The 27,938-nt window shown below is 35.6% G+C and overlaps 3 protein-coding genes and 1 long non-coding RNA gene across 11 annotated transcripts in view; 2 read left to right on the top strand and 2 right to left on the bottom strand.

Moving 5' to 3' along the window:
• Positions 1–117: 117 nt before the first annotated feature.
• Positions 118–27,930, bottom strand: LOC139140255 (bifunctional coenzyme A synthase-like). 2 transcript variants are annotated; one of them, XM_070709375.1, is made up of 9 exons: positions 27,811–27,930; positions 24,988–25,598; positions 24,028–24,248; positions 23,192–23,323; positions 6,849–7,038; positions 5,739–5,888; positions 5,210–5,307; positions 3,147–3,293; positions 118–2,220 (listed from the first exon to the last, which is right to left on the bottom strand). In XM_070709375.1, the coding sequence occupies exons 2-9, from the start codon at positions 25,589–25,591 to the stop codon at positions 2,146–2,148; spliced, it is 1,617 nt and encodes a 538-aa protein (XP_070565476.1). In that variant the 5' UTR covers positions 25,592–25,598; positions 27,811–27,930; the 3' UTR covers positions 118–2,145. The 2 variants fall into 2 exon arrangements, with proteins under 2 accessions (XP_070565476.1, XP_070565477.1); XM_070709376.1 differs by lacking the exon at positions 27,811–27,930 and adding an exon at positions 27,319–27,533.
• On the top strand, positions 9,151–20,419 carry LOC139140256 (uncharacterized). Of its 5 annotated transcripts, XM_070709378.1 has the most exons (12): positions 9,151–9,804; positions 10,322–10,472; positions 10,819–11,252; positions 11,652–11,786; positions 12,304–12,390; positions 12,719–13,022; positions 13,189–13,677; positions 13,956–14,099; positions 14,428–14,655; positions 15,543–15,733; positions 16,536–16,715; positions 17,411–20,419. In XM_070709378.1, the coding sequence occupies exons 3-10, from the start codon at positions 11,085–11,087 to the stop codon at positions 15,590–15,592; spliced, it is 1,605 nt and encodes a 534-aa protein (XP_070565479.1). In that variant the 5' UTR covers positions 9,151–9,804; positions 10,322–10,472; positions 10,819–11,084; the 3' UTR covers positions 15,593–15,733; positions 16,536–16,715; positions 17,411–20,419. The 5 variants fall into 5 exon arrangements, with proteins under 5 accessions (XP_070565479.1, XP_070565483.1, XP_070565481.1 ...); XM_070709382.1 differs by having other exon boundaries at positions 9,151–10,472; positions 12,734–13,022; XM_070709380.1 differs by having other exon boundaries at positions 9,151–10,472; positions 15,543–15,633.
• Positions 17,122–23,181, bottom strand: LOC139140258 (uncharacterized). The gene is made up of 2 exons (XR_011553966.1): positions 21,714–23,181; positions 17,122–21,360 (listed from the first exon to the last, which is right to left on the bottom strand). It is a non-coding gene; the product is annotated as an uncharacterized lncRNA (long non-coding RNA).
• Positions 27,626–27,938, top strand: part of LOC139140254 (serine/threonine-protein phosphatase 6 regulatory ankyrin repeat subunit A-like) — a 70,341-nt gene continuing 70,028 nt past the window's right edge. For all 3 annotated transcript variants that reach the window (XM_070709373.1, XM_070709370.1, XM_070709372.1), the window contains exon 1: positions 27,626–27,906. In XM_070709373.1, the coding sequence (XP_070565474.1) occupies positions 27,805–27,906 (102 nt within the window). In that variant the 5' untranslated portion in view covers positions 27,626–27,804. The remainder of the gene's footprint in view (positions 27,907–27,938) is intronic.

The raw sequence follows: 27,938 nt of genomic DNA, 5'->3' as shown, positions 1-27,938 counted from the left end.
TCCAGTGTCCTTCGGATCTTGCAAAGAGGAACAGAAAAATGAGAACATTTTGAGCACGATCTTGACATCACTAACCGTTTATTTATGAACAAAGACTGAATGCAAAAGAAGCTATACTTCTGTAATGTGGTAAGAATCATTTAATTTATTGCACTGATGAAATGGAAGAATTACAATTTCGACATCCCATATAAAACGTGTATCAAAAATGCTCATTTCATGTACATGAAAATACTAATTCATAGGCGAGCATCAGAGATTACAATAAATTTCTATTGACCATTAAGGAATTTTGCATTGCTTGGAAGGTCCAGTTTTTGGATACCTGGCCAGTTCAGTACATTATACTTGTTTTGACAATACTACAAAGTGAATACAAATCCTTTGTTTTTCCCATGGTATAAAGTTTGTTTCAATGTTGCAAAATTCTATATTTGATGGTGGAGTCTCATCACAAGTGGCCATGTTACATAAAAACCAACGTCATGTGATTGCATTCAACAATGTGACAAAAGCATGGCTCACATAATGATGTTGGAATTATGCAAAAGAAACATACATCAAGGTGCAGCAATTCTTTTTCTTTCCTCATTGTACAAATCCTCTATAAACAAAGGTTTGTTGAGTCTTCACAATGACAAACTATGAATATTTAACCCTTTCATCGCAATGGTTTGTTCTGATTCTATTGTTGTCTGTGGAAAAGTTGGACCTCTACACAGGGCAACTGGGTGAAAGGGATAAACAGCAGGGATCATATTAGTTGTACACAAGGCGGTGTCTTCCATACCAAAGATATGCTACAAGGAACTGTTTACTTTTTTGATCCTTCACTTTTCCAGGGGCAAAAACCAATCAACACGATCAGATTATCTTTATGACAACATTTAATGCCTCTTCAATGTATATAATTGGATCAAGTCAGTGATTATTTCAGTACCTCTGAAAATTTGGAAGATTCTTTCTTGACCTTACAACAAGACAATGTGGTTGGACAATGGTAATCAACAGGAAACAAAGGGTTAAAAACGTTTAATTTCAATTGACATCAAAAACAAACTTGGTAAGAAAAGAATTTAATTTGTTGTTCATGTAAATATACTACTGTGTTAAACAATCAAATATCAATGACTGTTCACCACTGGTTTTTTGTTCGTTTGTTTGACAAACTGATTCAAATGCAGTAGTTTATTCACCTTTCATGAAACTTCCTTCACACATATTGGGTTCACAATTATACAAAGCCTGGAATTCAAGAACTAGATATAGATATACGTAATGTAGGCACTGAAAATAACCTTTTTTTTCACATGAGCCGGAGTCTGAGAAAGCTGTTTATGAACTGAGACAGAAATGAAAATAACCAATGTAATGGTGATCAGTTTGAAAGTTGTCATGGAAATTTTAAAAGAAACCCTAAATTTATTAAGTATTCTTCACTGTTTGCAATGTATTTATTTATAAACAGGTATTATTGCCCAAATGATAATTTGGCCTTTGCGCTATTCTTTGACTAAATTTAGTCAAATTGACTGATAAAAACAGGACAGATTCAATTAGGGAATGTGGAATCTTTGAAAGACACATTGCAACATTTATGTCATGGCTGATACAGAAGCAGACAAGTGAGACAATGATCAAAGACAAACAAGCAACTACACAAGCTTTAGAGGATTGTTGCTGATAAAAAGCTGGCCACTTTGCACAGGTTCACCTGAAAGTCAACTTTGCTAAATCCATTTAACGTGATGTCAAATGATGCATTACGATAGACGCAAAATAACAACAAAACACAAGACATGTGAAGAACACAATTTATCTTGGACAGTGCACTGTGTAGAAAAAGTCCATGTCCCTATTCAGGTTAATGCATTGGATGTGCGTCTATATTTAGGCATGTACTAAATCAGCCTTTGATAGGTATCAATATAAATTATTCTTTCCACAGTATTTGACTCCGGTCTATAAGACCCTTTTCATAAGTCTAGCGCCCTCCTGTGGCCACTGTGAATTTGAAATCAAAGTGAGGCCACTGGGGAAAACCATGAATGGCAGAATACAGATGAAAACATTATTTTAAAACCGTATTTATACATTAAGCTGGTGTCCATACAGGATTAATCCTAGGAGAATTTTATTTCAAGTTTACAGTTTTGAATCTTCACTTTGTTGTGTACTGGAAGAAATTCTAGCTTGGAGCTGTTCCCAAGCCTTCTCTACCTGTGAACAAAACCAAAACGTCAACAGTTAAATGTACTGCACACTGTAAACATAGACTATAATAATTTATGACCTAATAAATCTAATACTTTAATTAATATCATATTAATCATCACATTAATTCAGACTTATCTGAGCATGTAATCCTGCATTAAGGGAACAATCTATCTGCATTAACCATTTATAAACTACAAACTATGACTATGTCTCTTCATATGAGGATACAAACGGCAAGTATAGTCTGCCAAATCTGTGACAATATTTATTTACTCACTTATTTCTATCCTCAATGATCATATTGCCTCATAAATTTCCTAATTCATCTCATTTAGTTTCCTATTTTTGGACACACCTTTCTTCAGGTATATCTGCATTGCACATTCATCTACATGTGCTTATTACAAATTTTGTATTAAAGTATGGGTACATGTAAGGCTAATGGATGGAACAAGCAAATAATATCCTCCATATTATAAGCCTGTGTATCTTACAGTAGACAAGAGGCTCTAGGATAGATACCCCTGAACATGAACACTAATATCCTAATGTTATCCCTGACCCAAGACCTGACTGTTGGGTGGTAAGTGTTCAGGGGCACCTGTTCTGATACCATGTAGGATGGATCTGTGAATATTCACCCTTGATAATGAGTGACTATGATTGGTTTTCATACTTGCTCAGTTCTAATATTTACATTTTATATAAATGAATACTATCAACTAGAAATTCAAGCACAATGTATATCTCATAGAAAGCTAATTTCCAGAGTAAAATTTAGCAGCATTCTACTTGTACCATGACCTTTCTTATTTCATGCATAATTGTGTACATTACTAAGAATATCATTGAGTTTGAACGGTATATACTGTACTGCATTACTTTTTAAGGAAGGCCTTAAGGAAGAACATAGCTGATGTTAGCCATACCTGTAGTTGAGTTACTTCAGGTTCCCACAGTGTGCTCAGAACCACATTAGCACTGGCCACCCTCTCACTGTTACTGATCTGTGATTCAACACGCTGCAGCGCCCTCTCTTCACTCAGACCATCTCTCTCTACAATCCTCTTCACTGCCTAACATAAAAATAAAATAGAGGAAACAGCGTAAGAAATAAGACAAAAAGTTTTTATAGGAATTTTCTACTTTTTCTAAACTACAGACAGGAGTGAGAAAATTGCCTGGGTGTTGGTGGCTACCACAGACCAGAATCATGGTTAATTTGCTGGTCCCACGACAAAGTGGACTGGTAGTCATAAAGCCATCAATTTCGCTAGAGTGGTCTTGCAGGACTAGCAGACTTACAAATCAAAGTTCATCTGAGACAAAAACGTTGGGTACAGGAACCAAAACCATGAAATTTCTTTACTCATTTTCAGATTTTTAAGTAAGTTCATCTGAGTGAATGTTTGAATCAAGAATCCTTTTGCATATTACATGTATTAGTAGAGGGCTGGCACAAGGAAATTTTAAGGTTTTTCAAAACTGACTAATGATATCAGGAATATTGGAAGTTTGAAGGAACCTTGTCTAATGGCTTGTGGAAGGTGACAAGAGTTAAAATATGACCCATAGTAACTGCTAATCATTCAGCTTCAGGGAACATTGTCTAATCAATAGTTTACAGTTTAACAGCTAACTGTTTGGCCTAATGGTTTCCATTTCAAACAATGGCACAATGACTGTCACCACAGTGGTCTACCCTGCTTGCAATTGACTAAATCTCTGACTGTTACAAACTACTGTATTGTTTTGAAAACCTGATAGCACAACCACAAACAGTGCATCAGTACAGCCACAGGAAGACTGTACAAAGCACCAATCAATGGCTGAATAGTAGTTAGCCTTGTGTTAACAAAGCAAAGATCTGTATATTGTAATTTGAAGGTATCATGCAGAGAGCTTTCTTTGGCCTGAAGAAGCTAATCGTCACTAAAAAATGAAGTACTGGTACACTACAAACTTCACATGTAATGAAATAATTTCCATAACATTTTACGTTTCTTTTCGTCAGCTTTATGATTTTCATATATTTTCACTGTTGAATTGTCCTACAGATGGTATCTGTTCATCACGAGTATTAACTTTAATTTTTTTTCAGTTGGACTTCTGGTGACAGTTTTGTAATTATCATGATAAACGATTCAAACTACAATGCAAAATTATATTTAAATAGGATGTGAACAACCATAGGTCCAATATCATATGCTGAGTTAAGTGGAAGTATTTACCAGACAGTGATAAGTCACATACATCCAGATACATGTTTCAAAATCTTTGACCGAATTTCTCGTACAGGAACACTGTACTTATAACCATTGAAAATCACCCATATGCTGTCAATCGGTGCCACTGTCAAATCTGAATCAATTGGGGCCAGGTTTAATTCACTCAAAGCTATTTTGGCTCAAAAATTGCTTTTTCATCTGTGTTTCCAGTGTATTTGACCTTTCATGGCTGTGAAATTGTATCATTGAATGTAACTTAGAATTAGACATTAGATTCCAGATATTTTTCAGACAGTTTATAGGTGACTCTAGATGTGTCATACTCCTTGAGTTTACAAATCACTTTGACCATCAAAATCTGTCAATATTTATTCTCTATGACGAAAATTCAGACACTTACTAGATTTTAAATTAACTGTAAGAATCTTTCCTTCAGAAAAAAGGATTTTACACTCACTGTCAAACATGACAGGCTTGCTGAGTATGATAACTACTTAAATACAAATATTAAAATCTACCAGACTTCTAAATTGAATATGAATTTGAAATTGACATTATTTTTGAATTTACTGCACATCAAAATTATGTATTCAATATATTTTTGCCATTTGGTACTGTTTAATTTGTGATTTTGGCACTAAACCTGTACACTTGAAGTGACAAGATCAGACCACTAAAAGCACAGTTAAGTTAAGATAGTTAATGTAGTTAAGATGAATGAAAGGCTGTTCTCTTCCTTGGTTCATTTCTTAAGATTTTCTCACCTCATCTTTTGGAACGACTGAAACCCAAACTTCATGAACAAAGTCAATCCAACCAGCTTCCAACAGTACTGCAGCGTCCAGAATGCACACTTTTATTCCTGCAAATAAAGAAAAAACAAAGAACCTTGGAATGGATACTTCCATCAGCATAATATTCTTCTTTCTGGAAGAATATAATATTCACCTTAAAGCGGTATAAACTTTTGCAACATTTATTTATCCATGGTGAAGCATACATTCAAATGGATAGAAGCTGTTGTACACACATATCAAATTAGTGTTCTATGCCGATCGTGTTCTCTGTTCTGACTTGGTATGGGGATGGGAGGGGGATGGGGATGTTGGCTTAAATTTTCTGTTTATTGATATATATGTCACACAGCAGTCATGGAATGTAGACACTGTTTTTTGCTTGGTTTCATTGTTAACTATCAGTGACTTTAACAATGACATTCGGAGGACAGCTACAGCAGAGCCAGAAACTTTATAATCAATAAGGTCATCAATGCACTCATCAGAATATCATTACCTTTGTTGCTACACTCAGCAATCTGTTCTTTGGCCAGCCTGGCTATTTCTGGCCACACAATCTGATTAAGAATCTGTAATCTAGATTTGTTGGCAAACACTTTGGCTCCCAAGGCTCGTCTGTTGATTTGACCAGTCTCAGCCACAATGTCTGAAAGTTTGGTCAGAAAACAACAACACAGATGTTAATAGGAATATTTACTAGCTCATGTGGAAATGTTTATCCTCCAAAGACATCAACTACAAAATTGCATGTTATGTTCATAAGGTTTCATAGCGATGTATGTGTGCGTCTGGAAACAGGAATAATCTATTGAACAAATAAATAATCTGGTACTAGAGCACAATAAAACAAATTAATGGTACTATATAGATACAATATACATATAAACTGTTTCCACTTGTATCTTTCTGAGACATTTTACTTTAAATATTGCCATTTCTTGCATAAGTTCTGCCCTTTCCTTCCAAAGCTGTAGACTGGTTGAATTTTTCATAATTCCTGCTGCATAACATGTTGGAAGCATTTTGAGAAAAGTTGGCATGTACTTCTTAAATGACCAGTACAAAAATATAAAATTTGGTACAATAATTCTTACCAAGGTTTATTAACCTTTCTTGAAAAGGTACCATGGCAAAACTGGTTGGTATTCACAGTATGATAGATAAACATTTCATTAATTAACACATATATTGTTTCCATTTCAAATGCAGTTTTCATTTGCATCTTTTCAAGACAGTGTACTTGAAATAAATGTAATTTCTTGTGTAAGTTCCACCCTCTCGTCATGAAACCATTAATGAAAAAACTACAGCTTTGGGAGCCTTTATAATGTGAAATTTTGATAGAAAAATCTTCAACAAATACTGGGGTTTTTACATTACAACTATTCCAAGGTTAACCACAGCGTGTGAAATATTGAATGCTCAGCTCTTGAAAAGAGCTTGAAGGCACTTACTTCAGTATCAATAAGTTGTTTATTCCAACACAGCTCTCACTGATATTTGTGAACTTGTTTCATGCTCACATAATACTCACAAAAATTGATTAAAACATTAAATGTTTCTTTGAAACAATTTTGAAACATTCTTTACATCATCAAGGTCTTACCTTGTCCAAATTCTTTGATGAGTTTTTGATAAGTTTCAGTGCCTGGCTCATATGCCTTGTGTCCCAGCTTGTCACAATCAATGACATATGCACCTAGTTTTTCTAATCTCCTACAGACGGAAGACTTGCCGCTTGCACTACCTCCTGTCAAACCCACGATGTACGGGACCTGAGGGAGCTCTGGTCTGTCCTTTATTACAAAGAAAAGGAACAATTACAGGTAAAAAAAAACCTTTTCAATTCACTTTTTCAGAATATCCTAGCTCACATGTCAAAAAGAAGTATTAAATATTTTTTCAAAATTTTTGGAATTCAAGGCATGTCCAACCATAATACATACCACATCTTAATCATGTCCATGAAACAGATTTGTGGTCAGAGAAGCATAATTGGGTCAGGAACTTCAAGTTTTATTCATCATCACTTCACAAATACTCAGTTGTATGAGAGCTACATGTACATGAGTTGGATCAAGGTGAACTTTGGTAAGTCAACACAACATCAATGCAGTAAAAAGATAATATCATAGTAACTTTTTTTATGATTGACTTACAGTAAAAACATTAGTACCATTATTATGACAAATTCGAAATAGGAGTACACAAATTCGACAGTGTGCACAATGTATAAATGAACCTACAGATGAGATGTCGATAAGAGTATTGAACATTAATCTTATACTGGTATATTGAACAATAATCTTATATATTGACAACATCAGTATGGTGAAAAGCGCTATCATCTCTGATATGTGACTGAAAGCATTGCAATCATAATTATCACAAATTTGAAAAGGAGATTATAAATTTAATGGCGCTCACAGATCTGCAGATGAAAAATGTTGGTATTGAAACTTGTATAACTTTCTCAATGAAGATTTGGTCAATTGTCCTATTCTGTTGCTTGCAATACTGGTATTGGTGAAGCTCACTCACAGAATGGTAACAAACTGGTCACACTCTGACACAAGACAAAAATACCGTCAATGACGCTGTACCTTCTCTAATGTGTGGCCAGGTCAGGTAATTGGTTGTTGGCATGGAGTTGTTGGTAAATAGTTGATGATGTAGGGGCATGAGGTGGGATATGGACCCAAAGAACAAAAAAAAAATTCTAAGCTACAGTATAAACTGCCTAAAGATAGTTCAATGTGGAAAAAAGTTAAACAATTCAGAAATAAGAATTAACAGTCCAAAATAGTAATGACGCACTTCCTTACTGACCTGAGTGCATGTGAAATACACAACCTGGCATCTGTAAATTAAACGTATACCAAGTGATCATTTCCAGTCACTTTGAACTGTTTTTAATGGATTTTCCAAAGAGTCCTGTGGAAATGATGAAAAACGCTTATCTGGTCTTGTGTTTGTATAACCTCATGGCTGATAATTGTCATAGTATTGAAAAAAATTGAAAGTGAAGAAATTACTGTTTTTAATAGGCATATTTTCCTTGAAATACATTACCGTGTAAAGAATATATGCTAAAAGTGTTTAAGAGAAATTTCTTTTCAAAAAATATTTAATTTGTGACCAAAGGATTTTTATTCTTTGAGTTTACAAATTCAAACATTGCAATTTGTTCAACCATCTTGTGCAGTGCAAAATTTATAAAATGACTGAAAAACAAAAAACTTGGCAGAATTACAGTCTTTGTGATGTAAAATTATGGGTTGACATCACGATAACTGTTAATCTGTTTGAAGTACTAATATACTATAATTTAAAAAAGAAAAATTCATGCAGAAACGGTAAAATATATTGTCAGCAATGTAGTGTTAATTTTGACTTTACATCAAAATATGCCTTTGCTGGATACCAAATATATAGGGCGAAATATCAGCCATGTTCAGGAAAATCCACACAACAGCATTGATCCTTTTCTAATTTGATTTGATTTGCTTATGTTATCCTTGTATGACAGTCAGTACAATATGGAACTTGAACACAACACAGTGAATAAGTATGCTGTAAATGAAATGGTGTGGCTGCATCCACATGCAGCAATAGGAGTGCCTTTGTCTCTCACCCCTCATTTCCAACCTGTCCCATCCCTGAAAAAATAGTTTGGTCTTATATTTATAATGTTAATAATTTCTGTATTTGTTAAAATGTGCGCATCTCAAAAACTTTTGATCATAAACATTTTCATTGTTTTTTATAGCTGACCAATCAGTTAACCTGTTTATTTTGAATATTTGCGCATTTTTCCTCAGTATTTGACATTTTCTGAATACCTTCTTATTCAGTTTGTCATTTTCTAAAAGTTTATAAAATGCTCCATTGTGTGGTCAAGCTTTCCACAAGCATCAAATATCGCAGGGGGGGATGTGCACGACGCGATTGGCTGAAAATATTGGCTAATTTGCATAATATTAATAATTCATGAGCAATAAAAATCTCAATTTTTTCCCGGAATTACGACTTATTATTTTTAATATCATAGCAACTTTCAATTGCAAGTAGTTGGAGACACAACTATGATGAAATTGTAGAGTTGTTTGCATGCTAACCCTCTTTTTCGGATTGGCCGATTACGTTGTACGACTGTGAAGAGATGTTGATAATATGCGGTTTTCTGCTTTATTTTATAACCGCAAGTCTCAATACTGAGATATGTTGTATACAATTTGTCAGATTTCCGTCTAGAATGATTGCTCCAAATTGCTCCACCCTTATTTAGTCGCCCCTGATGTTCAAAGTTAGCTAATTAATATGCAATGTCGCAACGTAACGTACTACGTCTCGTGAGCCCAGGTCAAAAATCAGGTGACTATGACGTAAGATGTCAACATTACGTCTGTGTGGTCACGAGCTCAGGGACGCTGGTCATGAGCACAAAATGAGCAAAAATGAGTAAAAAGAGTAAAGATTTACGGAGCTCTCCTGATGGAAAGAGCAAAACGGAGCAGAATGAAAAGTCAAGGAAAGTGTTTGGAATCACCGGTCGTGGCAAGGTGAGTGAGACATGGAGAATAGACGGTTCAAAGACCTTTAAATTTCGCTTCAGCTTGACGACATGTACCCCATCATGATGCAAGTGTCAGTTCAGTATATGCTAGTTTTACGTCACTTCTACCTATAAAGGTTTAAGAATGGGTGCCATCGTGCTATCAGTAAGTGGAAATTAGTAACAAAGATAGATTTCGCACCAGTTCTTCATGGATTTTTTATTGCTGAACACATAATCGCTGGGTAACCTTCCCCTTTAGCTGCTATCAGTGCATGTTAACCAGTATGCGTACCCTGTGTCACGCGACTGTTGCTAGTATTAAAGACGGTTGGTAATTACTGACAGTATAATTGTTAATCAGCATAATCTTGGCAAAATTTCAGGGCAGTACATTGTAAGCTTTAATTGTCAAAGTCAAACGATGATCTACTGCCATGACCAAACATAGGCTACCTGATAGGCGTTACATGTGTGTGATATTTACACATGTATGTGATATTTCTTGTAATTTATTTAAATAGACATGGACTCAAACGGAAGAAAAACTTCTGGTAGAGTATATGACAAATCATACTGAGGATGATTGGGCTGAGGGATTTTCTGCAGATTTTTGGAGGAACATGTCAAAATACATTGCGGAGAACAGTGGATGTGATAGACCTGAGAGAGGGTGTAAGTATAGTACTTAATTTCCTTTAGCATATCTTGAAATGAAGTGGTGGATGTTTAAGTGAAATAAAATTGCTTACACTTTGAAAAGGTGAACATGTAAATTCCCTGGAATTATGAATTATATTATATACCTGCATGGGGTAAGATATCAACTTTTGGCCATTAGGGTACTTATGTAACTTGGAATTGCTTTCAAACCTGTTACACTTTGATAAGGTTCCTTCTTTTTCAAAAATGAAACTTTTTATATTACAAGTAGTTTTTGTTTCAGGAAAATTCAAACTTTGCCATGATTTTCCTCAAACTGGTCCCTTTAATGATACTGTAACTCCCCATTTTCTTGTAGGGAAATCCTGTCAGCGGAAAGCAGTTCATTTGAGAGAGAAGTTTCAGAAACTTCATGTTGCAGAAGATCACTATGGCATAGATGTCTTACAGGATGATGTGGATCATGATGAAAACATGTCATCAACACTATCAGATATCATAACATCCCTTCAAACATTAGAACCAGTATGCTTGATGACAGTAATGGATGTGGCATTCAAACAAATTGTGGAAGATGTAGAGCTAGACTGACCCACTGATTTTCTTCAACTGGCATTGCAGGCTATGGCACATCTACAAGATAAACATAAACCAAATCTGATTTACCTAGCTGCTAAAGGTTTTGGTACAATGAGGACTGGTGGGGGTGATTCACGAATCCCAACTGACAGGATGCCATATGGGGTTTTGGAGTACTCTCTGCAGTTCTTCAATGCATCACATACAAATCAGGTATTTGCAAACAAAATAATTTGGATGTTTTTGATTTTATCACAATTTATCACCAATCAGGTGTTTCAAATTGTGGTAAAAATCCCCAATATCATATTTTATTGTTCAGGATGAACATTGTTCTGACAAAAAGTGCAATACATACATCACAATAACTTCATTAAAATATGTTCTTCAATGCATCACATACAAATCAGGTATTTGCAAATAAAATAATTTGGATGTTTTTGATTTTATCACAATTTATCACCAATCAGGTGTTTCAAATTGTGGTAAAAATCCCCAATATCATATTTTATTGTTCAGGATGAACATTGTTCTGACAAAAAGTGCAATACATACATCAAAATAACTTCATTAAAATATGTTCAGATTGTGAATACACCTATAAATTTACAGATCACCTGTCCCCCGGATCTCAGGAAGTTCACCCAAACAATTTATGATGAGATTGGAGGAAAGGGCTTGAACTTGTTTACTGGGCCAATGTTTAAAGCTGGAGATTGCACACCTGGCACACGTGATCCAATGAAGGTAAAGTGAAATACTCAAGATATTGTTAAATTACAGAAACATGAACTGCTAACTTGATTTGGTTGATAATATGTGCTTATTAAACAACCTAAATAGACTAATTCAGCCATTGTTTGTGTTGGTTTTCATTTTCCCACTTAATTTAAGAAAATTTTTGTCTGTTTCTATAATAAAAAAATTTCAAGTGGCCAAACCCCCCCCCCCCCAAAAAAAAAAAAAAATTGTAATTTTAACCACAATTTGAACAGATGTGACTGTGGTCAACCCTAGTTTCACAGAATAATCTTTTTTAACCATAAATGAGAAAAATTACAAAAAATATTCATGAAATGTAGCGAATTCCAGATATTGACCCTAGTTGCCAAAAAATCATACGAGGTCTGCCTAAGTTACTTTATGTGCCATTTTTTTAAGGAATTTGACCAGTCATTATTGAGTTTTACAATTTTGACTGTTTTTACTTTTTTTTTCAAACATATAACTTCATTTTATTTCTACCCATTTATTTTTGTTTTAGGCAAAAGTGAACATTCCAACAGTCAGTAGGTCAACCCTCAACAGGGACATGAAAGACAGTGGATTTATAAGTGGACCATACATTCAGGTATTCAATTCTACGTACATGTAGCACTGTCCATCCATTTTCATTTGTAACAGAAGAAGCCAGTTTGATAAAACACATGATGAAAAGATATGATTTAATTACAAGACAGACTGAATACTTGTTTTAGAATGGGTAGCTAGTTGATGCAGAAATGTCACACACATACACCAATAAGGTGACCTGATGACAGATAAGCTTTGTCTGTACAGGTGAAGTCTAAAATAGACAAAATTGTAGCAATAGCAATAGACTTGTACATTGTTCTTGTTGTCTGAATCCAATGTATTTTTTTCTGTATACATCTCCATTGCTGTCTTATAATTTCTAGCATTGTTATTTTCAGGATAAAGTCTTATCAGACATGAAAGAAAACATGCCCACTCTGAGAGTGTGGTTGAAGGGGGATGCTACAGATGTTAATAAAGGGCTCTTTGAATCAAGACAATTGGAGTGGAATGGAGATGTAGACATGGGAGATGGTACATTACAAAAAACACACAAAGAATATATTGATAATATTCAGACCATCAAAAAGACCGGTCTTGGAACAAGGCGAAATGTGAAGGCTATTGTAGAGGATCTACTCAATTTGAAGCATGGTATTGAAAATGACCTGCTGTTTGCCAAGAAAGGTTGGTACAGTGATAATTAAGACTTAAAAATTATTTTTGACAAAGTCTATAATAGTGCTAGTTTGCATTATTTATTTGTAACTGTGTGTTTTAATGTATTTTCTCAATACCAAACCACACATTTTTATTTCACAAGGAAATGATTTCCTATTTTATATTTTGATAGGCGTGAGTGCATCCATGAAAGAAAATGAGAAAATCATCAGTGGCAAAATAAAGAATGAATCCAAGATAAGAGCTATCCAGTGGGATATGATAGAATTTACACATATAGTAGATTGTTGTACAAGTGTTCTCCACAATATGAAATCCATCCTTAAAGATATCACTGGTGATGGCGAAATAGATTTACTTGGAGCAGCTATGGTTTGCAGTGACATAGATGATAACATCCTGCATACGGTTCCTGACTTGTCACAACGATTAACCAGTATGAGAGAAACTCTAGTGACACTGCAAAAAGGAGTCATGAGAAAACGACGCGTGCCTGCCAGCCATGTCTTTGTTTGGATGGTGTCTGATGAATTCCGTCAGTTCAAGCCATATGCTCTTCCAGTGAAGTGGTTTGCCTACAAATCATTGACAGATGTCAGACTGAGAGATGAATGTGACAAGGTTGTACAAGCTCTCCATGACAAAGGCTATGAAGTTCTTGGTAAGTCCACAGTTCAGTTAATTGAGATAAAACTATATTTTCATAGAGCAGTGTTGGTGGTATGCTGACAATTAACTCAGTCATGCATTACAGTTGATTCCATAAAATTTTGCTGGAGCAGACATTACGCACTACACTTTGAGTCATGGTTAGGGTTGGGTGTTGGGATGCGTTACTCACACACAAGTTTATCTTTCAGTTTATTCCAAAGATACAATGGAACCATTTTCCATCCGTAATTTTTTCCTCTTTATATGACATTTTTCCTGACACTGTAGGTTTGGTGACAGATGGAGAGTTCAATTCATTAAGAACAACTGGAAGGAGTCGCCCAATCTCAATTTGGGCCTTGCAAAAGGAGGCCAAAGCAGAGTTTCAAAGAAAGCCTGTTGAGGAAATGGTTAAAATGCTAACAGTTGAAGGTAAAAATAATAACAGTTCAATATTGACCTTCTGGTGTTATTACAAGTAACAAAATACTGCAGAGTATATAATCCCATAAATTGGCATTAACACAGTCATTGAACATAGCCTGACTCATTATTGTCCTGTTTGCAATTGAAACAAGCACAATAACTGGCCATAACATTTTTATATTCATCTCTTATAACATTTTTATATTCATCTCTTATAAATATATTTGGTAGTATAATAACATATTGTTTGTTTTGTTTCTAAATAATATTCATTAATCCTAACAAATCACTTAGAATGCGGATTTAAAGATCATCTGTTCATCTTGTTCAATAGTCTGTCCTGGTGGAAGTCTCCGTTCCAAGGCAAACAACCCATATCTGCCTGAAAGTGCCATTCAACAGATTGTTTTATGTCAGGAACAAGGGATGGACATTCATCAGATAGCTTCGCTTTTACGGGTTAGCCAAGTACCTCAAGTATGGAGAGACAGAGATCATAATGACCCAGATTTTCATCCCATGTGGAAAACACACACCTACATGCAAGAAACCTGGAGACCAGGTATGTCACATATACTACCAAGGGTAGGAATCATTACATTTTAGATGACAGCAGAGGCCAATTTTTTATCAGAATTTTATGTGTTTGCAATGAATCAACTTCATTTTGGTTTCTTAAATCAGCATTTGCTGCATTCTGAAAGTGTCACACAGCATCACAGTGTATCATAGATATGATAATTAATAAAGGTAATTAGATTTGAACTTGTGCTGTATATTCATCAATAAATTTTGGGCCAAGTAACTGTAATATTTCAATATTGTTTTATTTGAAAATTATCAAAGCATCATCTGATCACTCCATTTTACATGATTTCATAACACTTGATTTTGTATATACAGATAAAAATAAGATTAAATGTACTTGTCACCAAATGAGAGTAAGTAGTGTATGTTTTGTTTTATATTTAGGTCATAGTGAGAATCTAGCCGAAAAGTTGAGATCAGTCTTAGCTCAGTACAAATTTGCAAAGTTAGTTAGTGATTACACTGAGGATGGCATTAACTTCAGGGAAAATTTCTATGTAGCTGAGGTACATCCTATTACACAGGCAAAGTTTGGAGAGAGGGAAGATCACAACCATATTTTGAAGGTAGGGTATAGAGAAGTGTATGGTCTCCAGGTACATGTACTTCGTTTAAAATTTCTTGACCAGGGTGAGTTTTTTTATAGTAAAATGTTAAAAAATGTCATATTGAGAATGCTTAGTTCATTTCATGTGAAGTGGTACATGCATAAAATGTATCATCACAAGACTACATGTACTTTCATTATTTTTATTGGCCAGTCAAATTAAAGTGATAAGACATGAAAATATTTTAATATTTAATTTTGTTTTGTTAATTGCCACAATTGATAAGCTTGTTATTTTATTTTTTATTTTACAGAGAATTGCAGACTCCACCAGGCAAGGTGGGCCAAAGAAGCGTGGTTTTAAGATGAAGCGTTTAAAAGAAGCTGCAGATGATCCATCAACAGGTATCACTGATGACGCATTGACAGGTTCAAACAAGCAGTGTGTTGGAGATTGTGAGAAGCTTCTTAACTTACAAGTTGCAAACTGGTTATTGAGTCACGGGTATGTTTTGTTTTGTTAGACCTGCAGTCAATATCAAAAAAATACAGATAAGGCCAGGCTGAATAAATAAATTGGTCCTCTGAATCACCGCTTCAGGTTTAGCCGAATTGGATTTTTTTAAATGGAAATGTGGCACAAACTATACTGCCGCATTGCAGTTATTTTGAGATTGTTGGTGATGGCGCCCTTTAGTTTCTTGGGTTTATGTGCCTGCGGGGCTTCGAATGAGACTTTTATCACCGCCATTTGACTCTGAGGACTACCGCTACCGATAGTATTGACACGTTTCACAATGGGTGTAGAGTTTTCAGCTGTAATACCCTTAGCCTAATGATATTTTTATTGGTCACTGATCTATATCTTCAACTCTGTTGACCTAATGAGATAATATAGCATTACACTCACACTATAAGTAGTATTTATGAAGTGTGGGTTCTGATTGCTGCCATAGTAACTCTGCAGTATAGTGATACTATATATTTTTTTTATTTTACCAACATTAACCACTTTGAGAGAGAAATGGTGTAATTCTGATTCACTATTGTTTCAAGTGCTGCAGTCCCGTAACAGCAACATGTACCTAGCAGTTGCTTGTGTATGCATTGACAATCACTCACTCAAGGACCTAGACAATCATGATATGTCACTATCAACAGATGCAACTCATTACAAATCACTGTAATTCTCAATTTAAGTTAAACTGTTAGGATTATACAGTATTTTTTGTTGGTGATCAGGAATTATTCAAAATTTCATTAAATTGAATTTTACATTCCATATTTTATTTATCTTCCTTTTACAGGTACCGTACAGAATACGAACATGTTTACACTATTGCACAGTGGCACAGGGCTAGTGATGACAGGGGTATGACACAAGATGAGAGGCAAGAAGCTAATATGAACATGTACAGGTATATTCTGGATGAGCTGTTACCATGGCACCGAAAATGCTTAGATTTATCTTCCATTGATGTGAACATGTAAGCATGTTACTAAAGTCACAATGCATTGTGTGTAAACAATATAATTATTTTTTGATTTGCTTATGTTTTTGTTCATTCAACTGTGGAAAATACTTGTGATGAAATGGCTGTGTCACCATGAGTTGAAGACGAGTAGTGACACGGTCATTACCCCACAAGTATTTTCCACAGCTGAATGAACAAAAATATTAGTGAATACAGTAATATACTTCTCACATGCACAAGCCAAGTTTTCATCCGTTCATGCACATTAAATCATGTTTTGATATCAATTAATGTACAATTTTTAATTCTGAACTATATTTTTGTTGATATTCTTCTGCATGATACCAGTTGACAATCATCCGCTGTCATGTGTCATCACAAAATGTAAGGAATTTCACACAAGGCAGACACCAGACAATTTCAACATGTCACAAATTTTAATTCACCAGTATTATTCTCTACAAAAAACAACTAAACTCCATCAGCCTTTCTGTCATCTGCCTTAATTATCTCATCCAATTGCAGCTATTATCATGTTTAAATTCTCAAGGAGGAAAATGAGTTTAATTTCACATTATAAAATGTCTTTCAGCTATATTTACTCCTCATTGACTCACTCTTGACTAGAGTGATCACATGATAAGTCAGTTGTGTTCCGGAGCCATTGGTGCCATTTTTAATTCTATTTACTTGTGTTCTCTTTTCAGGAAGTGGTCTGCTTGTGGGTTTACACGGGAAATTCTTGTTGGCATATTTGCTAACATATGTGATCAAGAGAGACGACGACACAATAGTTTATCACCAGAACATCCAAGGGCATCAACAACAGATGACGTTGAGTGTTTTTTCTCTACTGCTCATCAGCACCTCGGTGACTGTTTCACACTCAAAGACTGGAAGCAATATTTTCCACATCTGTGTGAAGTACATTCTCGACGATTGGATTCAAATATGCCTTTCTACTATTACACATCTGACAATGAACGTTATTCTATGGATCCTCTGCCATCATTTGATCTACCAAAATCTGACAATAAACCATCACGCTTATTGCAACAACATAGAGTGCCAAGAAGAGACGTTCTTGCTGCAGTCATTCCAGGAAGAGCTAATTTCCCGGTCCATGGTGCACAAACAATACGTACACAATTTCACAATAATACTCACACAATGCCTAAGCCCCCTTGTCAAATATAACATCATAAATATGGTGTCTATTGAAAGTCTGATGGATCAGTAAAGGAATGTTCTCAGTAAAATACTTGGATATGGAATATTTTCACTGTAAACATGATACATTGATGTGTATTCCTATTCATATAAAGCTGTAATTATTGTATTTTTTAATCTTCTAGGAAATCAAGCACATTCTAATAGCAATCTTATCATGTAGTAAAAAATATTTTGGTACTGTCAGGATCAAACTAATCAAGCACATTCTAATAGCAATCTTATCATGTAGTAAAAAATATTTTGGTACTGTCAGGATCAAACTACTTTCCTGGATCACATAACCTTTACAGCCATGGATCTAGCTGTATTGTGTGAAGTTCGTTGTTCTGTGTTACCCTAGACTTACTGTAGACAGTGTCACCCATAAAGATAAAAGCCATATTTTAATTATTAGAAATATTCCAAGACATAACCAAAATGTTCTATGCCTGTTTCAAATGCAATTGTAAATAATTAAAAATTCTCAGCAAAACATGAACATTTTTAGATCCACTGTCAACGATGTGGAGCTTATCTGCTAGGGTGATTGTCCGTTGTCCGTCTGTCATCTGTCAACAATGGTCTTCTTCTCTGAAACCATAAGTCGGTTTGCTTTGAAACTTGATATGGAGGTTCATTGGAGTGACCTCAGTCAAGTTTGTTCAAATTGTATTGAAATTTGCATAATTGTATTTCGGGGCAATTGTATTTTTGGGTAATTTTTTTCCATTTTTGGTCAAAAAATCTTCAAGTCTGGAACCACAGGTCTGATTGATTTGAAACTTAGGATGGAGGTTTTTAGGGGTGACCTCAGTAAGATTCGATCAAATTTTGGTGAAATTCGCATAATTGTATTTTTGGGGCAATTTTCCTTTTTTTTCCAATTTTGCCATTTTTTAAAAAAAATCACCCCTCTTTTACAGAGCTTCGAAAGGTGTGTTGTTGAAAGGGGTAATTAAGGTAGAACGCACCTCAAGACAGACATTCAGACTCTCAAACTTTTACAATTCTCTTCTGATGTACCACATGTTAAAGCTCTTGGTGAAAGAAAACTTTTCACCGGATTAGTTTTTCAAAATTCGAAAATTTTTATTTTTCTCCATAGAGTTAACACAGAGATCGCGGCCATTTTGAATTTCTAATATCGGTAAATCTTGAGTAATTTGTTTCTTTAGTACCAAAATTTGAACGATGACCCCCTATTTTTATTCTTGATTTTGAAAGAGAATGATTGAAAGCTTCCTTGATGAAAGTTAGAGCAAAAGTTTTTTGTCTTTCACTTTCGAGGTGCATACTCCCTTAATTTAGTGTAGAGATTAAGTCCAAATGATAAGGGAACAGAGAAAGCCAAGCCATCTGTCTTTACATAAGTCATTAATGGAGGTGCTTTAAACTGAAATAAAAGTCTGGGAGATGGCATTTGGAAGAATATTCCTGTGAATTTGATCAAGAAATGTAATTACTCAAAACTTCTTGTTTTTTAATATCTTGATATATGTCGAAATTGTCATGTAATCTGCAATGTTAACGCTAGTACTAAGATAAGCAAATTTCTACTTTCTAAGTTGAAAATTGCTCACAATTTTCTCACATTTTTAGCATCTTTTGTAAATAATATGGAAGCAAATAGTGACAATTGTGGTGAAATTTTCATGATTGTATTTTCGAGGTAATTTTTCCCATATTTGGTCAAAAAATCTCAGAATCCTGCAGCCTGACTTTTTATGCTGTGTTCACCCTGGGCTATCCGACCTAGATTTGCTGCAGTTATAATAAAACCACTCTGATCATATGGGAGCGACACCGTCTTATTGGCAATATTTTTCAGTTACTTTCCACATTTTTTTTCTTAATGGAGCAAAAGTGTCATTGATGACATTGTTTTTGTTCAAAAACCTCAGAATCACCTGGACTGATATTTGAAAACTTGGTACCAATTCACAAAATGGATTTTCAGATAAACAGTAGTATGTTAACTTGACAATCAATTTAAAGAATAAACAATCTCTAAAATCCTGTATTGTACTCCATAATAATATAGGGGATATATGTGTAAGTGGAACAATGATAACCACATAACTCAACTTTGTGCATTGTAATAGCAATATTAATATTTATTTCAGTATTTGTGGCCTCTGGCCAAGATATACAAAATATATAAATGACACAATAAAGTGATTGCTAGTACATGTATTGTAAGTTAGACATTCCACAGAAGAGTAGACAGCAATATTAAATATACAGATAAATGGTGAAATAAATTAATATAGATAACTTTACAGCTTTGAGTTTTTGACAGTTTCCTTCCTGTGAATTGTGCATTTGGTAGTCAAACTGTAATTGTACAACAGACAAGAAAGTATTTGAATGAAAATTACTCATTGTATTTATTTATTTATTATTTATTTATTTATCAAGTTAAAACCAAACACATTTTAATGAAATCAATGCTCATGTATATTGGAATAAAATTAATGCAGTATCTGTTCTGCTTTTAAAATTCATTATTAATTGCACTCATCCATTCATTTAAATATTTAAATATTTCTCCTATCCCTGTTATTAGAATATCATATTGTTCTCTCTTGTTACTTTTTCTGTGACCCAGGCCAAAATATCTGCAAATATCTTACATGTCTTTCACAGGCAGAACTGGCCGAACCAGGATACCAAGACCATGCCAGAGGTTTGCAGATTTCCCCTATCCCTTGGATTTAGAATATTGTGTTTTTCTTGTTATTTTTCTATGACCTTGGCCAAAATATCTGCAAATATCTTACATGTCTATCACAGGCAGAACTAGCCGAACCAGGACACCAAGACCGTGCCAGAGGTTTGCAGATTTCCCCTATCCCTTGAATTCCTACCTAGTACTGCAAACTCTTATAACTTCTTGTGGCCACTCACCCTTCTTTTCAATCAACACAGATGTGAAATAACCCACCCCTGAATTCCTCCAACAAGTTAAATAATCAACCCATTCCAACTTCATTGAGATAATTAAATTATGGTTGATGGCAGGATGGACATACTTGGTGATTTCCTTTACAACATAGCCTATTCGTCTCCAATTATTTCTAAAGTAAACCTGAAACGCAATGGCATTATTATCTATTTCATTTTCTGGTTCAGGCTTTAGTCTTACCCTAACATCTCTGAGTAAATCAACATCAATCTCTGAGAGTTCCTCAAGTACATCCTGATAATCTTTTTTCTTTAAAACACCTATAACTTTAAAAGGAATACAGTGTGTTCTTGTATCGTTAATATTAATGTCCAAATTGTCATCATCATCCAATCCATACGTTTCATCTTCACTGTTATGATTTTCATACTCATCTCCACATGAAACATCTTCATGTGTCTGCTCATCGACGGTATACATCCCAATAAAAGGAATCTTCTGCCACACAAATCCTGGGTACTTGTCTTCATCAAAGTGATTCTATATAAAATTCAAAGGGCATTTTATCATTATTGGTAGCTCCCAAAGGGTGTAAATCTTTGTATGCACCACTGTGCCTGACATGTGAAAAACACTTACTCAGCAGTTTTTGGCGTTTGTTTTCAACATTATTTTGTCAGCAAATCCATCCATATTTAACATTTTGAAAAAGGATATATCAAAATCTCCGATCCGTCACAGTAGGAAAATGTATTGCGCATTCGATATTTACGGTATACGTTTTTGTTGCTTTTATTTTGTTTTTATGTTGACTCGATGCAGTATGCAGCAATCGCCGCACGCGCGCACGCACTGCTATCTGTTGAACAAAAAAAATTGGGAATGATACTTACATCTATCCATTGAAAATGCTGAGCATTTATCCTGACTGGTAATGAAATTTTTTCGAAGTCGGGTAAAAATTGGTTTTTCAAAAGGACGGCGCCGGTGAGTACACGATCGTTATCGTCTGCGTAGCAATCTAACTGTACAACATACGCCGTCACTCTCAGTTTGGGTAAAATTTCCACCGTCTCTACACTTTCCAAGCTGTTTACGGTTAGGGTAGATCTTGGGACTCCATCTTCTTCAAGGACATTACTTAACTCTAGATGGAAACCGCACTGCTGGAGTAGGTGCAACATATTTTAACTTTGGCCTACGACAATCCGGAAGTTTTCACTATGACGTATCGCGACGAACTAACGGTCACTGCCCTCGATCGACGCAACAGCGCCCTCTCGTGCACATCCCCCCCTGAAATGTGGTACTTCATATAGGAGGGTCTGCCTCTAGAGGGCGGGCATCATGAACACTCCTGTGTTTGTTGGTTAATTCCTCCACGTAAACTTCTGATTGTACTGTAAACATTGAACATGGCCGACGTCCGATTTTCCTGTCTAAAACTTTCACTCATTTTCGTTCATATGACTCTGAAACTCCAGGAAACGATTGGGAAGAAAGGGTTATCTTGAAATATTGAGGTACTCGCCGATATTTTGCAAAATTCAATGAGAAAAAATGCAAGGAAAATGCCGACAGGCTTACACAATGACAGTTTTCAGACTCGGAGGAGGCATATGATCATCTCTAGCTCTGCAGATTATGCAACAGGCCCAGATCACGTGAGGCCATGAGGGGATATCCACGCAACTCAGTACCAAACACTAGCGCTCACAGAGTGAGCAAACACAAAGTGAGTACCCCTAACGTCAGCTCAGTAGTCTGTAATAGATTGTAGTCAACTAAGAAACCTTGGAGAAAGGCTTAACACTGTGGCTATGCCGCTAAGTCCCTTTTGATTTTTGTCATAGCTCAAAATCGTTCTCCCACACCTCAACCTGAGCCATGAAACCCCTACCAGTTTATGATATGACCCATCACAATGGCATGACGTCAACGGATCTTGACAGACGGAAGTCTTGACAGACGGAAGTTCTTGACAGCAGCATATTGGTTTTCAACTCTAATACCTTCTCTGTCTATAAATAGACACGAGAAGGTAAAAACTAACAGTTGGTCACATGTTAGTTTGACTAAATAGGGGATAAGTGAGGATTAAAATTAATGTTCAATAATTTTATTTACACGCTTTTCCTAGATCAATTGCGATGGATGAATATGTCAAAAAAATTGTAGGGGTCTTGGAACATAACCCTGGGTTGGCACAGCTAACAAGTCCAGAGGTAACTTGAAGTTTCATAAATTCAAGAAGCACTTGTTTTAACTGCACAATGCTACATAAAAAATCACAGTACTCATTAAAAAGTAAAGAGAGTACTATATTAAACTGTGCATGCAAATACATCATTTTACATACATAATAACTTACCAGAGGGGGCTTGAGCAAAAGTCCCAGCATCCTTAGTCTTTGACTTGAAGAACTGATCTTACTTTCTTCATGTGGTGCATGATGGGTATCCTCCACAAGGTCAATGGTATACACATCAAGCTTGCTTAGTCCCTGTATAATACATACAAATATGCTCACTGAAGTTTTACTCTGGTAAGATACAGTGTTTTCATGTAGGAATCATGATCTTTGGTACTGTATTAGTTTCTTCAAGCATATCAGCGGTTCAAACACAATAACATGTTCACTGATGTCAACTCAGTCTAAGCTGCAGCACTTACTGGTATGGTAATACTGAATTTAACAGTAGCTTAGTGAAAATGTCACTGGCATCAATATCTCAAGCGTTTTACTCCCTGCCCCTATTCACTAGACTCAGCTTCTATTACAAACTCATTGAAACTAATACGCACAACTAGCATACATGAATATTGTAACCTGCAATCATCCTAGGTCAAACAATCTGCAATATGACAAGCACTAGAGCTAAGAAATATCGGCAGTTAACATATACATGACTATAGTATGACTGTTGTGGCTATGATTACATATTACTGTCTTTGCACTTTGCACATGCGACTTGGACTTCTTACCTTAAGTTCATCTTAAGTGCACAACATTGTGGCCAAAGAGGTCAAGTGACTCTCATTACCAGTCTGTGTATCATACCGAATCTGGAAATCTTTTATGACTGTACCTGCACATTTACGAACATGGTTATTTGCAATAACAGAAGAATGCACGATCTACAGATTTCAGAGTTATTTTTTCCGAACAGGCTGATTCAAAACCCCCATTACTCATAAAAACTGTACCTTTTCAATCCTCTTCTGATTAACCATGTCTCCACCTTTCTGGGTTTCTTCACTGACCACGATGCATTCAATGTCTGGATGTACGATGGATGGACCAAACGGATCAATGATTGGAACCACAGACTGGTCGTACAGGATCCACGGCTTCACGTCCTTCACAAACCCTACAACATCGTCAATTCTTTGTTGTACCGGCACGATCAGCTCACAGAGGGTTTTCTCTGGAAGAAAGTAAAAATATTTGAAACTATTGATTGTGATTCTGTAACACAAGCATGATACAGTCGGAAAGATGTGTCTTTAGAGAATTATCACCAAAATTTATTGTCCTCCCTTCATATGTTCACAATGGTCATAACAAATGTAAAGAGTTTTTAATTTTTGGTAGACTTGCTCTTTAACCCTTTGAGCGCCAAAGTCAATTTTTGTCTCCTTTAGAAAATATACTCCAGTCAATTTTTTTCAGATTTTTGACAAAATTTTGATAACAACCTGTTGCCAATTAACTGTGACATCCACTTGGTCCAAAATTATAGAAAAATTACAGAAAAATTCATAAAAGTTGGTAAAAAGGTTGCACTTAAAATTTGCTGGGAACAATTACAGCACTCAAAGGGTTAAACTATTACTATAAAATAAATTTGATTTGATCAATCGTCTGTTCAATGCTCCAAAAAAGTCTGAATACAGAAAATCGAAATTACACATAAATTTTAGAAATGTCACTTCTTTTAAACTCACATTTGTACTGGTTGTGTTTTTGTAGATACCAGCATGTGCAGGCAGCAAATGTTTGGCAAAGCTCAACAGATCCAAACCACTTCATTGCAATTACAATTGTGACCAGTTTCTAAAACTACTACATATTCTCCAGCATTCATGAATTTTTGATAGTGATGTTGATTCTTGCTGGAGAATCATGAAACTAAATTGTTGTATACAATGTTATATCATACTCACTCCTGTTCATTGCACCATCGGTAACGCCAATCGTTATCTTCTCTTCTGCTAGAAGACAAGATTCACTCAGTAAAATTTTGTGTCCATTGTGCAATCTATCAAATGTTCCACCGAGAACTATATGCTTGTAAGACGTCATGCTTTCCTCTGTGCTTTCTGAGGTGGCATCCTCCAATTTACAGTCTTCAAGATGTTTCACCTCAACGTCCACCTTGACACTATACCCTGCCCTGATGAACTGTTGCAGGCCATTGCCACTCTTGGGAAAATCAGTCAGCACGACCTCCACATCCCGCCCAAGTTGCCACGGTAACTGATGATTCAGTTGCCGATTACTGATGTTGTGGAGCATCACGCGGACGTCCAAATTCTGACATACATTGGCAGCGTTTGAGTATATGCTTGTAACCAAAGATGACACTTCCTTCGAAAGTCTGATAGTTGGAATAGTTTGGACATTGACTGACGACTGATGAAGAAATGGTTGCAAGTTGACGTACAGGGTTTCTTTGATGTGTCGCGATGCATCAATTAGAATTGGAGCTATATTGGACCGCACCACATGAATTGGTGATGTGAGAAGCAAGAGTCCAGTTCGAAACATTTCAAATCTGTAAAAAATTAGAAAAAAATTTTTTATACAGTGGAAACATTTTGGATTTTTATATGAATGCTATTTCATTGTGATTTGGATACAATTTACAGAAAATGCTACTCAGGTAGATGTAACAAATGACAAAGATTGACAGCTATGGAGTGACTAAAATTTATTTCATTTGACTAATTTCTGCATATTTTGTTTACATTAAACTTTGAACGACTTTATTTCCACATATTTCAGACAGAATGGACAATTATGAAGCATTACCACACACGTGAGATTCAAAATTGAATTGATCATATTCCGTAAAATGAAAGACCTTTGCAGGTTTTCTGTGTCTATATATGTTTAGTAGATTTCATACCGCTAACTGTACAATGAAACTGACACACCCACTTCTGGTAGAATAAAATTTACAATTTCATCGAGACTCAACAGACACATTCCACACTAATATGGATATTAATGACAGAATCTGAATTTTTACAGAAAAAAATTATGATAAACGGGTAAAATTTCTGGATGAATATTTTGTGCCTTGGTTACGCTGATAATTAAGGATTCAACCTGCCTTGCTGATGCTGGCAAGGTTCCAAATGCCCACTCTTGCATGTGTAAATTTTTAGTGTTTATATGGCTTTCTTCACAATTTTTGGTTCTGATTATATTTGTGTACATTAAACCCTATCTGATAGACCAATATCAATTAAACTGTCCTAACTTTTGGTAGACCTTTAAGCAACATCTTGAAGAACACAGATGAGCATGGATCTTTGCAAACTTCCTATGGTTTCTATCATTTGACAGAATTCAAGTCAATTTGAACAACACTGAGAAGTAGACATTTGATGTTTACCAGGTACAAAACAGGGTTTTACTGAAACACTTGTCAAAATTCATGCTCAGGGATGAAGGAGCTTCTTGTATACAAAATCCTTAAACTTTACATGTTTTTGGCAAAAATTTGGAGTCACAGAAGCATTTTGAAAACTTGAGTTCAAAATTTCTATGATGTCATTTCATTGTGTCTATGGCAAGTGTTAACAAGGAATCACAAAGAGCCATGTTTTTTTTGTTTTGTTTTTTTTTTTTGGGGGGGGGGATACTAAACATTCCCCAAAATAACAATTGCTCAGTAATTTGAACCCTTCATTACTGGCATCCTTACATGTTCTAACTCATTAAGATAAAAGCCCATACTCCAGCTTTTTAAAACTGCCACAGAAATGTGTATGGACATGTTTCTAATTAATGCATTGCATGTATTATTGGCTCTTGCTCTCCTTGGGTGCATGGCAATGGCATAGGGCCACCATCTCCATTTACACGACATGGTATATGCTGCTCATTAGAAATTACCTACAGAATAAAACTAGTAACTTTTAACTGTTGTGATTTTACTAATATATTACCACCATTATTTTATGGTGTCTGCACTTAAACACCAGAAGGCCAAAGACCAAAGTTAGGTTGTACATTCTTATGTTACTGGGCTTTGCATGAGAAACTAGACTTTAAAAAATATGTAATTGTTCTGTCTTTTGTTTATTGCATTGACTTGAGCAAATAAAATAAGCGCAAATTTTTCCAGCTTTGTCAAATTTATTATTTAATTTTTCTGTTGTACCATGATATTCTTGGTACATTCAAAAGATTCAATTTTTGTAAGAATTGTTTCATCTTTGCAATTGCTATCACTGACTGAACTTAGTTTAAATTATATTTCATACTATATGAATCTTTAACTGGCTGTCTGGGTGAAATGTCCACAACGGTATACAGGGGAGGGGGTAACCCTTGGGGGCAATCCAGCTATGATGTAATCACTAGCCACTGGCTATGGCTTCTTCTCTGGTGGTGGGTGTCATATGAACTTGTGAAGTTCCCACTTGACCAGTTTGTATAAAGTTGGTATGCGTGTCAATAACGAAACAGTTCCCATCGTGCAAAGCTCAAATAAAGGTTTTATCGCGTCCCAAAGGTCACTCGGCTCCTAGCAATATCGCTGGCATCAAGCCAGGCACACGGGCAAGCCACGACATACCGCTACCGCTGGCATAGCAGAGGGCACCGGGATTCCGAGCAGCGTCGCGTCTAACAAGCTAGTGAAGTTCGAAATTTCAAGCCGACAAATTTGCGGAAACTGTTCGAGAACGTGGACGGAATGTTCACTGGGAGAGTCGACGAAGTGTCTGCCCCCTTTGAGAATTGAAAGAATGTACCTATCTCCGGAGGAAAACTGGTCCCCGCTCGATCTCCGATTGAATCTGGGTCACGATTCGGATCGATCCCGTCGCAATGATTCACGATCTTTTCAGGTGAGAAGCAATAGTAATTTTGACCTTCAACC

The sequence above is a fragment of the Ptychodera flava genome, chromosome 9 (assembly GCF_041260155.1).
Source record: "Ptychodera flava strain L36383 chromosome 9, AS_Pfla_20210202, whole genome shotgun sequence".
In the NCBI taxonomy this organism is placed as follows: Eukaryota; Metazoa; Hemichordata; class Enteropneusta; family Ptychoderidae; genus Ptychodera; species Ptychodera flava.
This window is presented reverse-complemented; position numbering and strand designations above follow the sequence as displayed.

What these genes read in the sequence shown, in the direction of transcription:
- LOC139140256 (XM_070709378.1), top strand. Translation starts at nt 11,085, where the DNA reads ATGGCACATCTACAAGATAAACATAAACCAAATCTGATTTACCTAGCT. An exon ending in CCTGCTGTTTGCCAAGAAAG is followed by an intron (nt 13,023 to 13,188) that starts GTTGGTACAGTG and finishes ATATTTTGATAG; the next exon opens with GCGTGAGTGCATCCATGAAA. An exon ending in CAAAGGCTATGAAGTTCTTG is followed by an intron (nt 13,678 to 13,955) that starts GTAAGTCCACAG and finishes CTGACACTGTAG; the next exon opens with GTTTGGTGACAGATGGAGAG.
- LOC139140255 (XM_070709375.1), bottom strand. Translation starts at nt 25,591, where the DNA reads ATGTTTCGAACTGGACTCTTGCTTCTCACATCACCAATTCATGTGGTG. An exon ending in CGATGGTGCAATGAACAGGA is followed by an intron (nt 24,249 to 24,987) that starts GTGAGTATGATA and finishes ACTTTCTTCCAG; the next exon opens with AGAAAACCCTCTGTGAGCTG. An exon ending in TTTTGCTCAAGCCCCCTCTG is followed by an intron (nt 7,039 to 23,191) that starts GTAAGTTATTAT and finishes TTTGTAATAAAG; the next exon opens with GACAGACCAGAGCTCCCTCA.